General features: G+C 52.8%; 1 protein-coding gene across 5 annotated transcripts in view; it reads right to left on the bottom strand.

The window, feature by feature from the left end:
* The window catches only part of LIMD1 (LIM domain containing 1), a 91,349-nt gene that overhangs the window by 32,709 nt on the left and 46,588 nt on the right, over positions 1-12,052 (bottom strand). For all 5 annotated transcript variants that reach the window (XM_045049183.1, XM_045049169.1, XM_003982176.5 and 2 more), the window contains exon 2: positions 4,139-4,240. In XM_045049183.1, the coding sequence (XP_044905118.1) occupies positions 4,139-4,184 (46 nt within the window). In that variant the 5' untranslated portion in view covers positions 4,185-4,240. The remainder of the gene's footprint in view (positions 1-4,138; positions 4,241-12,052) is intronic.

Here is a 12,052-nt window from a genome sequence, read left to right as displayed (position 1 = left end):
CATACGAGTAAAAACACCTGTGCTAGAATCACACACCCAGGTCTCTGCCCTTGAAATTCTCGGGGGGGGGGGGGGTGGTGGCGGGGCGAGTGCCTGGGTGGCTCAGTCAGTTAAGCGTCCGACTCAGTTTCAGATCATGATCTTACGGTTTCGTGAGTTCAAGCCCCGCGTCGGGCTCTGTGCTGACCGTATGGAGCCTGCTTGGCATTTTCCCTCTCTCGCTCGCTCGCTCTCTCGCTCTCGCTCTCTGCCCCTCCCCCACTCACAATGTCTGTCTCTCTCAAAATTAAAAAAAAAAAAAGAGTGGGATGCTTACCCAAATGAGCCACGCAGGCACCCCAAGCTAGATCATCTTCATAATGGAATGGGAAGACAGAAAACACACACCTGTATACTCACTAACATACACACTAACCGACCAGAGAAAGTGGGATATGCAAAGCTAATTAGATCCAGGAGCCCTGGCTTCCGGTGCCAGCTCTGTTGGTAGGTCTTCAATCTTGAGAAATTCTCTTCCCCTCTCTGGGCCCCCATGTGCTCTTCTACCAGCGACGGGGGGGGGGGGGGACCGGGCCGGCCCCGGCCGAGCCATCTGCGCGGGGCCGGTGTTCCCAGAGATGCACCTGAGGACCGGCAGGGCCAGGACACCCAGGTGCCTCCTGCTGCTGAAAATAGTGACAGGGCAGCAATAAGTCAACCGCACAAGGGCACATCACCTCTAGTGCCCAAGAGACGCCGCTCAGACGCGTGCCTGGGTCTCCAACCGCTCCCGGCGGGCGCGGGGGAAGCTGTCTGTTCACGCACCACAGGAGCGTGCAGGCCCTTGGCCAACAGGAATGTGTGGCACTCGCTTTCTGAAGGAGTCCTGTCCTCACCTCTTCAACGACTCTGTTCCAGGGCCTGGCCTGCCGGCTCCAAAGTCACAGAGAGTGACCTCACAGTCTACAGGACAGCACCAGTCAGAAAGCAGGGCATGCCAAGTTCAAGTTCAAGGGGGGTGGGGGGAGGACGGTTTCTTCCTGCTAGGGGAACGGGGAAGACTTCCTGGAAGAGGCAGCCTTTGAGCTGGGTGCTCTAACGGCTGGACAGAACTTACATGTATGAAGTGAGTGGGGAGAGCAGACCTAGGGGGCAGTGTGATCAGGGAGAAGGAAGTAGAAAAGAGTTCAGTTTGTGATAAATTACGGGAAGCATTAAGCCAGAGAGCAGACCACAAGGGCCTTAGAGGCTACACCAAGAAAATCCCCAACCAGCTGTGTTTGCACCTGCCATCGTTTGACGATAAATTCAACCCGTCATGGAACCGACAGGTGGTCAGGCAGCCACAAGTGGCACCCACTGACTTTTCGGTGCCCACCCCTGACCCCCGAGAACCTTTCTTTGTTCAAATGGCCATTGCTTGAGACGAAAGACGGCTTCCACTTAATATTTTCTTTTTTCCCCGGAAAACAGCAAATATTGAGAACCAGTTGTAGGAGCCAAAAGGCAAAGATAATTTTTTTTTATGTTTGTTTGTTTGTTTGTTTATTTATTTATTTATTTATTTATTTATTTATTTATTTTTCAACGTTTTTTATTTTATTTTTGGGACAGAGAAAGACAGAGCATGAACGGGGGAGGGGCAGAGAGAGAGGGAGACATAGAATCGGAAACAGGCTCCAGGCTCCGAGCCACCAGCCCAGAGCCTGACGCAGAGCCCGAACTCACGGACCGCGAGACCGTGACCTGGCTGAAGTCGGATGCTTAACCGACTGCGCCACCCAGGCGCCCCATGTTTATTTATTTTTGAGAGAGAGAGAGAGAGAGTGAGTGAGTGCACAAGCAGGGGACTGGCAAAGAGAGAGAGGGAGGCACAAAATCCGAAGCAGGCTCCAGGCTCCGAGCTGTCAGCACAGAGCCCGACGCGGGGCTCGAACCCATGAACCGCGAGACCATGACCCGAGCCGAAGTCGGATGCTCAACCGACTGAGTCACTCAGGCGTCCCAAAGATAATTTTTTTAGCAAGAGGCAGGATCCCAACTCTTGTACAGATAAGACCCAAACACATGGCCAAAGATTGAATTTAACTGATCGGTTAGCGCGGGCAGCAGGAAGACGTTACATCTGGGATAGCGCAGAGAGCTCGGGCTACGTGGCCAGCAGAAGTCCTGAAATACACTTGCTCCAGCAGAAGGGAAGCCAACCTCCACAGGGCGACCGGCAATTGCACCCCCCACCAGACACAGTCTGCATCGTTGGGGACAAGAAGCGTGGTCGCCACCAGGATCCTACAACTTACACGGTGCGGTGTGGCTCAAAGACAAGGAAAAGCCAGGGGCCCAGGGAAACCGATCCCCGGACGACGCCCACATTTCCACTGCGGATGCTCAGCAGAATTCCGACTCACCTCCAAGGCTTTCGCGTTTTCCCCGCAAAGGGGAATACTCATCAACGCACGAACCGTGGCCTCTCCGGCACGCGTCTTATGGGAAATCGCAGTGAGGACGCACGTATGAGGTTTCGAACCCGGGCGTAGGCCTAGCCATCATCACAGCTTGGCAGGCTGGGAGCCGGGTCCGTACCCAGCTGGCTGACTTTAGACTGGGAAGCAGGAGGCTCTCAGGGTGCCACAAACCAGCCAAGAGCAAATCCCTCCCCCTCCTTTCTCCGATGGGCTGGCACTAATCCAGACACTCAGGCCTGACCACACCCTGGAGTCGCCTGAGGAGACAGGAAGAGCACTCTGGCCCATTCTAGAAACTCCACCCCCAGCGCTCCTGATTTTGCTGGTCAGCATGGGACTGGTGCATCACTGGCTTTTAAAATCCCCTGGGGAGGGGCGCTTGGGTGCCTCAGGCGGCGAAGTGTCGGATTCTTGATCTCGGCTCAGGACATGGTCTCACAGTTCATGGGTTCGGGCCCCACGTCAGGCTCTGGGCTGACAGCTCAGAGCCTGGAGCCTGTTTTGGATTCTGTGTCTCCCCCTCTCTCTGCCCCTCCCTGGCTCATTCTCTTTCTCTCTTTCTCTCAAAAACAAATAAACATTAAAAAAAAAAATTTTTAAGCCCCTAGGGGAGGGGCACCTGGGTGGCTCAGTCCAACTCTTGATCTCAGGTCAGGTCATGATCTCATGGTTCATGAGTTTGAGCCCCCCATCAGGCGCTGGGCTGGCATCACGAAGCCTTTTTGGGATTCTCTCTCCTTTCTCCCTGCCCCTCCCCTGTGTGCTTGCTATCACTTTTTCTCTCTCTCTCAAAAATAAATAAATAAACTTTAAAAAAAAGAAAAAGAAAGAAAATCTCCTAGGGGATTCTAGTGAAGAGCCAGGATTGAGAACCGCTGGGCCAGATAACAAGACCCCTTTGTCCCAGACGCTCTGGCTTTATCGTACTGTTTCCTTGTCATTGATAGCTGCTAGCCTCAGCACAGGACCAGAGAACATCAGCGGGGCGTTTTCTAAAAAATCCTCCTCAAAATTAACCTTCGGTAGAGACCATAAAACAAGCACAATTCCTGATCTGGTCAGACTTGGCAAACATCCCGAATGGGCTAGAATCTTCCACTGCGCTTGCCATCAACCCAATGAGCAGTCCGCGGGGCTGAGCACAGGCCTGGTCTCCTAATTTGCGTGTACGGAGTGGAGAGGCCTTTAGGCGTGTGCGCTCACAGGCACCGACGCCTTGGTGCACACACGGGCATTCATGCACACGCTCACACTTCACACCCACAGAGGAGCCTCCAAATCAAAGAGTGGGGTCCCAGAATTATAAAAGGGCCCCGCCTCCCACTGGAGTAACTGACGGACTTTCGATGGGCTGGTCCCACGGTGGGGGAGGTGACGGACAATGGGGCAGATGATGGAAGATTCCAACGCTTTCCCCCTCAACCCTTCTGAGACCTCTGATAGGCGTTACAAACCTGACGTTATCACAGATTGCTTGGAACCCACTCATCGCTTCACCAAGGCCGGCCCCGGGCAATCGTTGGCACGTCTCCTCCCTCCGATGGGCCCTGGGCTGGGGGCTCCCGAGGCCCCCGACCTGCCTTTCTGTGGCACTGTGGAAGGCCTGGGTCAAGTGTCTCGAGGATGGATGCTCTCCCCTGTCCTCCCTTTCTTGGTCCCCGTGGTCCCTGTCCCCCCACGTGCCCCACACTTACTGCAGGCCGCACAGGTGAAGCACGCATCGTGGTAGAGGTTCCCCATGGCCTGGCAGGCCTGGCCGGCCCCGAACACCCCTTTGCTGCATTTCACACAGGCTCCTGCAAAGTAAGAACACGCCAGTGAGTCAGGGCGAGAGACAGAGTAAACTGAGTCATAGAAAAGCCAATGAACAAAGTGAGATGCCTGTCCCTCCCCATAACCAGACCATCACCAAATCGAGTGGATTACTCCCTTGAGATCGTGCTCTCTCTCTCTCTCTCTCTCTCCATCCGCTTTTCAACTCCAGGAGCTGGCCTTCAGAACCCCACTCCCGAGCCCCATGCCGACCTCCATAATGGCGTGCTGATATTCAGAAAAATCTCTGCTTTGCCGATCTACGCCCCAGCCCAAAGCTTTCAAAGGCCCCCACTGTTTATCAGATGCATCCAAAAACACCGCACCATGATCATAACCTGCCAAGCATGCGGGTCGGGCGATTTCAACAAAATCCTTTCCTTCAGTTCTCAATGGGAACCAACTAGGGTTGACAATCCTCACTTTTTTTTTTTTTTTTTTAAGTATATTCATGTATTTTGAGAAAGAGACAGAGAATCCCAAGCAGGCTCTGCCGGCACAGAGCCCGGCGTGGGGCTCGAACTTACAAACTGTGAGATCGTGACCTGAGCTGAAATCATGAGTCAGACACTACTGAGCCACCCAGGTGCCCTGATGAGCCTCACTTTTTGCAGACGTATCAGGCCACCAGCCCCACGTCTGGCAGGCCGCAAGGCCATGGCCCTTCCCTGCCCCTCACCCTCCAAACAAGCTCCCTCCAGGGTCCCAGCTCTCAGCCTTTGCTCACAGGCTCCCCTGCCGGGCACCCTACACCCACCCTTTGCCCCTTCAAGTCCCCAGGCCTCCCTCCCTCTCCCCTGTCCGGCTCTGACAGCAACGTGATGAAACAGAAATTAGCCTCTAACCTTTAGCCTCCCCGCCCACTCGATTCCCACGCGGCGTGAGTTAACCTGGAAACTTCTGGGAGCATCACTTCTCAATTAGGAACACCTGCGTGTTCCCAGGAGTGGCCGACGGCCGTAAAGGCCGCTCTGCAAACCACCAAGTTCACTGGAGTTGGTCCTGCCTCAGCGACAAAGCTGTCTATGGAGCCCGCTCCCCACAATCCATGCACTATGTGACTAGGGCAGATCATTTGAACTCCCCGCCGTCTGGGGTTTCACCCGTAGGGTGGGATGATGGCAGCCCCTGGCAGGTTTACGGGGAGAGGACACGCCAAGAGTACCTGGTACAGCACCCTCCACTTGGCAGACGTTCAATGGCCAGGCACACACATAAGGATGCAATAACGCTACTGTGTTCAGCAAAAAGTTGCTTCCATGTCAAACGGGCTCTTTAAGAAGTTCCAGTCGTCCCAGGATCGTACTCTGTGAGTAAGCGGGAAGTCTCTCTGTCTAGACCAACCCAGAATCTCTGCGGCTGTAGCCCAGGCTCTGGGCCAGTCCGCATAAAGGAGTCGCTGGGGCTTCCTTTTCAAAGAACTTCATTGCAGTCAAATGAAAAACATCACAGTTATGTAAATGATGCATGAAATTAAAACAAAAAATTCAGGGAGTAAATATGCCAAAATACAAAGAGGGGTTGCTTGGGGCGCCTGGGCGGCTCGGTCGGTTGAGCGGCCAACTTCGCCTCTGGTCATGATCTCACGGTTTGTGAGTTCGAGCCCCGTGTCGGGCTCTGTGCTGACAGCTCAGAGCCTGGAGCCTGCTTCGGATTCTGTCTCCCTCTCTCTCTGCCCCTCCCTCACTTGCACTCTGTCTCTCTCTCTCTCTCTGTCTCAAATATAAACATTAAAAAAAGTCTTACAAGAGCAAGTGCTCTCTCTAGGCTAGAAAAGGTCTAGTGTCAAAGCCGTCTGCCTATGTTTAAATATATGGCATAACCTTAAAATTTTGAACACATACACACGCAGAGCTCCCCCAGAGTCCAGCTGGTAACTAGCCTGTGTTCTCGGTCGGCGGGGGCTCAAGCACCCTTTCCTTTTTTTTCTTTTTCTTTTTTTTTTTTTTTTAAATTTTTTTTTCAATGTTTATTTATTTTTGGGACAGAGAGAGACAGAGCATGAACGGGGGAGGGGCAGAGAGAAAGGGAGACACAGAATCGGAAACAGGCTCCAGGCTCTGAGCCATCAGCCTAGAGCCTGACGCGGGGCTCCAACTCAGAGACCGCGAGATCGTGACCTGGCTGAAGTTAGACACTTAACCGACTGCGCCACCCAGGCGCCCCACAAGCACCCTTTCCTAATGCTGGTGCCGGGCAGTTCTCAGGCTGCAAATGCCCAGCCTTCCGCCTACAGGATGGAAGCCCTGTGTTTCAGAGCCCTATCGATTCAAGTTGACGAACTGTGTCGACCTCAAAGCTAACACGTGGTTTGTGAAAGCACCAGGTTCACAGAGGGCTCACCAAGCCCAGGGCCCTCAACTCACTTCACCAACACTGCCTTCAAGAAGCAGGCGAGGCCGTTTGTAGGAACGGCCAGGAAAAGTAGCTGTTGGCGGGAAGTTGTTTATGGAAATTTTTTTTTTAACGTTTATTTATTTTTGAGACAGAGAGACAGAGCATGAACGGGGGAGGGACAGAGACAGAGGGAGACACAGAATCAGAAGCAGGCTCCAGGCTCTGAGCCGTCAGCCCAGAGCCCGACGCGGGGCTCGAACTCACAGACCGCGAGATCGTGACCCGGGCTGAAGTCGGACGCTTAACCGACTGAGCCACCCAGGCGCCCCTGAAATTTTCAATCACGCAGAAAAGCTGAAAGAATCGTGGGGGAAACACCCATACGCCCGCCACCCCAGTTCTCCGGGTGTGATCATTCTGCCGTCGGTCAGCCCAACAACCCTTCTTATTTTTGATGCATTTCGAAGTAAGGTGCAGAGAGCAGTCTGCCTCAGCCCCAAACATGTCAGCCTGCAAACCATTAAGAAGACTTCATTATTTGCTGACAGTTGTTTTTTGTTTTTTTTTCAAGAGAAAATTCACAAACGGTGAAATGCACAAACGGAAAGTCTACCATCCGATGAGTTTTGACAAATGACCTACATCAGGCAAGCCCCGGCCAAGATACAGAATATTTCCAACACCCTCGCAAACTCCCCAGTGCCCTTCCCGTCCATCTTCAGCAAATGTGATCCTGAAGAAGAAACGCTCTCTAAAAAAACACCCATCAAATATCAGGCCACGGGATGGTATTAACTATACTACTCGGTGATCCCGCGATCCACTTCCAGACAAGTGTCCCAAGCCCGCTGACCGACCTGACCGGAGCTCGCTATGACAAGCAACAAAGGCTGGCGCGTCAGGCAGCCGCGAAAGCACAGTCAAAGCAGACCATCCACGGACCGGATGGAAGGGTCAAAGCCCCGGGACTATAACTCTGTTCACAAACACGGAACAAAACCATGGCCGAGGCAGCATCACTTCTTCCCCGTTAACCACGGTGACCTCGTGGCTTAAGCCAACGTAGTGATGCAGACAGCGGAGGAGGGTGAGACGCAGAGGTGTGGGCAGGCCTTCTACCTGTGCACGGGGCGGACGTGGGAAGAGGCCAGCCTCCCATCGAGGACGTGTGCTCATCTTGTTTGGATCTGGGGAATGGGATCAGATGCCCTCTCCCACCCCCGCTCGTAAAGCCAATGGCAGGAGGACAGCGTCATCGAGTGGACAAGAACAGGTGCACGGGCCACCCGGGGGTTTCCTGCTACTTTATCACGGCGGCTCAGGTCTTTCTCGCTCCCCGTAGCCGGCACGGCAACGCTCTCCTTTGGTTTCCTCTTCGCCCGAGGGCTCTGACCTACTGACTTCTGCTTCCCGGGAACTTTCTCTTACTCCAGCAGCCCGCGTCCTCCGGGCTGCTGACCTCCTTTCCCGCCACTCGGATCATCCAGCACCGACACAAAGCAAGGAAGGAAGGCGTTGATGCTCCAAGCCGTCGGTCACAGAGCGAGGAAGAGCCCATAAGAAGCCAGGTAGGTGGGAAAGCATTTCATCCTTGTGCCTTGTGGTAAATGCACAGAAAAGTACTTCACGGGGGCGCCTGGGTGGCTCAGCTGGGTGAGCACCGACCTCGGCTCAGCTCATGATCTCCCGGTTGGTGAGTTGGAGCCCCACATGGGGCTCACTGCTGTCAGCACAGAGCCTGCTTTGGATCCTCTGCCCCCTCCCTCTGTTCCTCTCCCTGCTCGCTCTCTCTCAAAAATAAAGAAAATGTGAAAAGAAAGAGAGGGGGGAAAAAAAAAGAAAATAAAAAAGTACTTCATGGGCAGGAAATAGATCTAGTCTTCCTTCGCGAGGGGCAAAAAAGTAAATTTCATATTCTAGGGAATAATGTACCTACCAGACCCTGCACTGGGAGTTTTCATCCCTTTCTCAAAGCCAAGTTCTAGAAAAGTGCTGTAACTTGCAGAAGAGCACACGGTCTGGGAGATGTGACATGAGCCCACGTTCTAACTCAAAGGTCCCATTATCCCTGCCGCGTTGGAGGCTGGGGGGGTTCCTGCCACACTCAGAAAAAAAGAGGGCTCCTTCCTCACCCTCAACAAACCACATGCTCAGGGATGCGGCCCCAAGCCCAGCCCGGCCCCGGAGCTCCCACTGACCACCCTGGCCCACCACTCATTCTGCCCTATCCCCAAGCGCACAGGCTGTCTTCCCGCCTGGGACCCCAGCCACAGCCCCCCCACCCCCACCCCAAGCCGCCTCCCTTTGCCATGCAGACCCTCACTTAGCTCCTCCTGCCCTCCTGGAGGGACACTGCCACCGAAGCATTCAGCCCACAGATACTTCTCTGTCACTCACTCAGAACCAGGCTCCCGCTAGATGCCGGCAAGATGACAGTGAGCAAGGTGACAGTCCTCAGGGAGCCGTCACCCAGGGATGCGGGCAACCAGAATCTGCCACCTCTGATAGCTGAGCTGACCAATCCCACCTACGGTCCTGCACTGTGAGTTCACTAAGTGCCCAGGGCTGGGGACAGGCTCCAGCTCATGAAATCAGATATATGTATATATACATGTATATATCATATATATATACATATATATACGATATATATATGTATATACGTGTGTGTGTGTGTGTGTGTATATATACACACACACACACACACACGTATATACATATATATACTGGCCTCTGTCCCCGTTCCTTCTAACATTGGGTCTATGACCCCAGTTCCTGACACAGAGCTCCCAAATGCCTTGGAGTTTCTTAGGCGGCGGGAACGTCTTTTGTTCTAACCAGGCAACTCTCGGTGGGCTCCTGGATGGGGGCTGGTCACTGGAAAGACCGAGCCGTGATAAGAAGCTCGGAACTTTCTGCCCCAGCCCCATCCTTCAGAGACGAGAGAGGGGCTGGGAAACGAGTTAACGATCCATCCTGCCTACATGAAGCTACCATAAAAATCCCCAAAGCACGGGGTTCAGAGAGCTTCTGGGCTGACTCCACAGGGCAGGGGCTCCTGGGCTCGGGCCCCTCCCGGGCCCCGCCTTATGTATCCCTTCACCCCACTGTTCATCCGTGTCCTTTATCATGCACGTTATTACAAAATAAACTGGCAGGCATGCTTCCCTGAGTTCTGTGAGCTGTGCTAGCGAATGATCAAACCTGAGGAGGGGGCCGTGGGGACTCGGATTTATTACCGACAGGTAGATGGTGTCAGAATTGAACGGAATCTTGGGACGGCCAGCGGGTCGGGGTGGGAAGGGCCCCCAGACCTGATGTCCCAGCGTCACGAGTATGAGTGGCAGCAGGTACAGGGAAGAAACGCAAGTGAGTTCTTACAAAGCAGGGCTCAGCAAGAGGAAAGGCCACCAGACCCCTCTGCTTTCACGTGGCCCCTCAGCTATAGGATTTTAGAGAAACGTCCAACAACAACAACAACAACAAAAGAAAATGTCATCACGTGTCACTATCATCATCGGAGCGCGTCAACCAGGAAGAAAGGGAGGGAAAGAAGGAACCAAATGTTTAGACAAGAGGAAGGAATATGCATTTCTCCCCCTGCAGTTAGACTTTACTGCCTGAAACCCGTGCCCCAAACCATGGCCGGAGGGACCTCTTTGAAAACAGCTTTCAGGAGGTGGCGGTTACATATAATAAATGTCACACATCTGAAGTGTACAAGTTGATAAGATTTAAAAAAAATTTTTTTAATGTTTATTTTTGAGAGACAGAGAGAGACTGAGTGTGAGTGGGAGGTGGGGAGGGGGCAGAGAGAGAGGGAGACACAGAGTCCGAAGCGGGCTCCAGGCTCCGAGCTGCCAGCACAGAGCCCGACGCGGGGCTCAAACTCACGGACCGCGAGATCGTGACCTGAGCCGAAGTCGGACGCTTAACCGACTGAGCCACCCGGGCGCCCCTCAGTTTGTGTTTTCTAGAGGTTCTACAAGTGGACTCTAGAATATGTCCTCTTTTCTTATCCAGTTTCCTTCACTCGGCATAATTATTCTGAGATTCACCCGTGTCGTCACACGAAGAGTTCATTCTTTCTCGGCGCTGAGTAGTATTCCATGGCCTGGATATACCACGGCCTGTTTATCCGCTCCCCTGATGACAGAGGCCTGTGGCGTCTCCAGTTGGGGGCTGTTACAGAAAAAGCTGCTTGTATACAAGTGTCTGTATAGAAATGCATTTCCTTTTTTTCTCGGGTAAAGGAAGACCTAGGAGTGGAATGGCTGGGTCTTACGATAAGCGTATGTTTAACCTCTTAAGAAGACGCCAGACTGTTTTTCCAGAGAAATTCTAACATCTTAGAGCCCCACCAGCAGCTTGTTAGAGTTCTGATTTCTCTGCATCCTTGCCAACACTTGGAATGACAGTCTTTTTAATTTCATCCATTCGAAGAGGTCCCTAGTGCTGTCTCCTTGTGGTTTCATTTTCTTTTTCCTACTGACTAACGGTGTCGTACCTGAGCACCTCCCCGGTGTGTTGACTTACCATCCTGCACCTTCTCTGGTGAAGGCTCTGTCCCAATCTTTGGCCCATTTTTCTTCTTTTTGTTGAGCTGTGAGGATTCCCTTTATAATGGGGCTATGAGCCCTTTATCAGACACACGCCTGGTAAAGATTTTGCTAGAGTCCTATGAACTGTCGCTGCCTTTGTCTCCTCAGACTGTCAGCTGCATTTCAACACACGGAGCTCACCGGGCTCTGCCTCAACTTCTCCCTCCCTGTGTGCAGTGTGGACACTCTCTCAAGCCAGCACACTGCAACAGCCAGAGAGCTCACCTCATTTCCTTCCCGTCTCTCAAGAATCACCACCCTGGGGACGCCCGGGGGGCTCAGTCGGTTAAGTGTCTGACTCTTGGTTTCATCTCAGGTCATGGTCTCACAGTTCGTGGGTTCAAGCCCAGAGTCAGCTCTGTGCTGGCAGTATGGAGCCTGCTTGGGATTCTCTCTCTCTCTCTCTCTCTCTCTCTCTCTCTCTCTGCCCCTCCCCCACTCATGCTTGCCCTCTCTCAAAATAAATAAACCTAAAACAAATCTTAAAAAAAAAAAACCAATAGATCGGGGTGATTTTTTTTTTTTAACATGACATTTGTCAGTTTGGCTTATTTGCTTCTGGCACTTTTGTTAATAGAATTTATTTGTGAGACCAGTTTTAGGTTCACATTAAAATTGAGCAGAAGGGGGTGCGCCTGGGAGGCTCAGTTGGTTAAGCGTCCGACTTCGGCTCAGGTCATGATCTCCCGATTCGTGGGTTCGAACCCTGCATTGGGCTCTGTGCTGACAGCTCAGGGCCTGGAGCCTGCTTTGGATTCTGTGTCTCCCTCTCTGCCCCTCCCCTGCTCACGCTCTGTCTGTCTCTCTCTCTCAAACATAAGTAAACATTAAAACTTTTTTTTTAAATAAAAATAAAAA

Source organism: Felis catus, chromosome A2 (assembly GCF_018350175.1).
Source record: "Felis catus isolate Fca126 chromosome A2, F.catus_Fca126_mat1.0, whole genome shotgun sequence".
Taxonomy (NCBI): domain Eukaryota; kingdom Metazoa; phylum Chordata; class Mammalia; order Carnivora; family Felidae; genus Felis; species Felis catus.
This window is presented reverse-complemented; position numbering and strand designations above follow the sequence as displayed.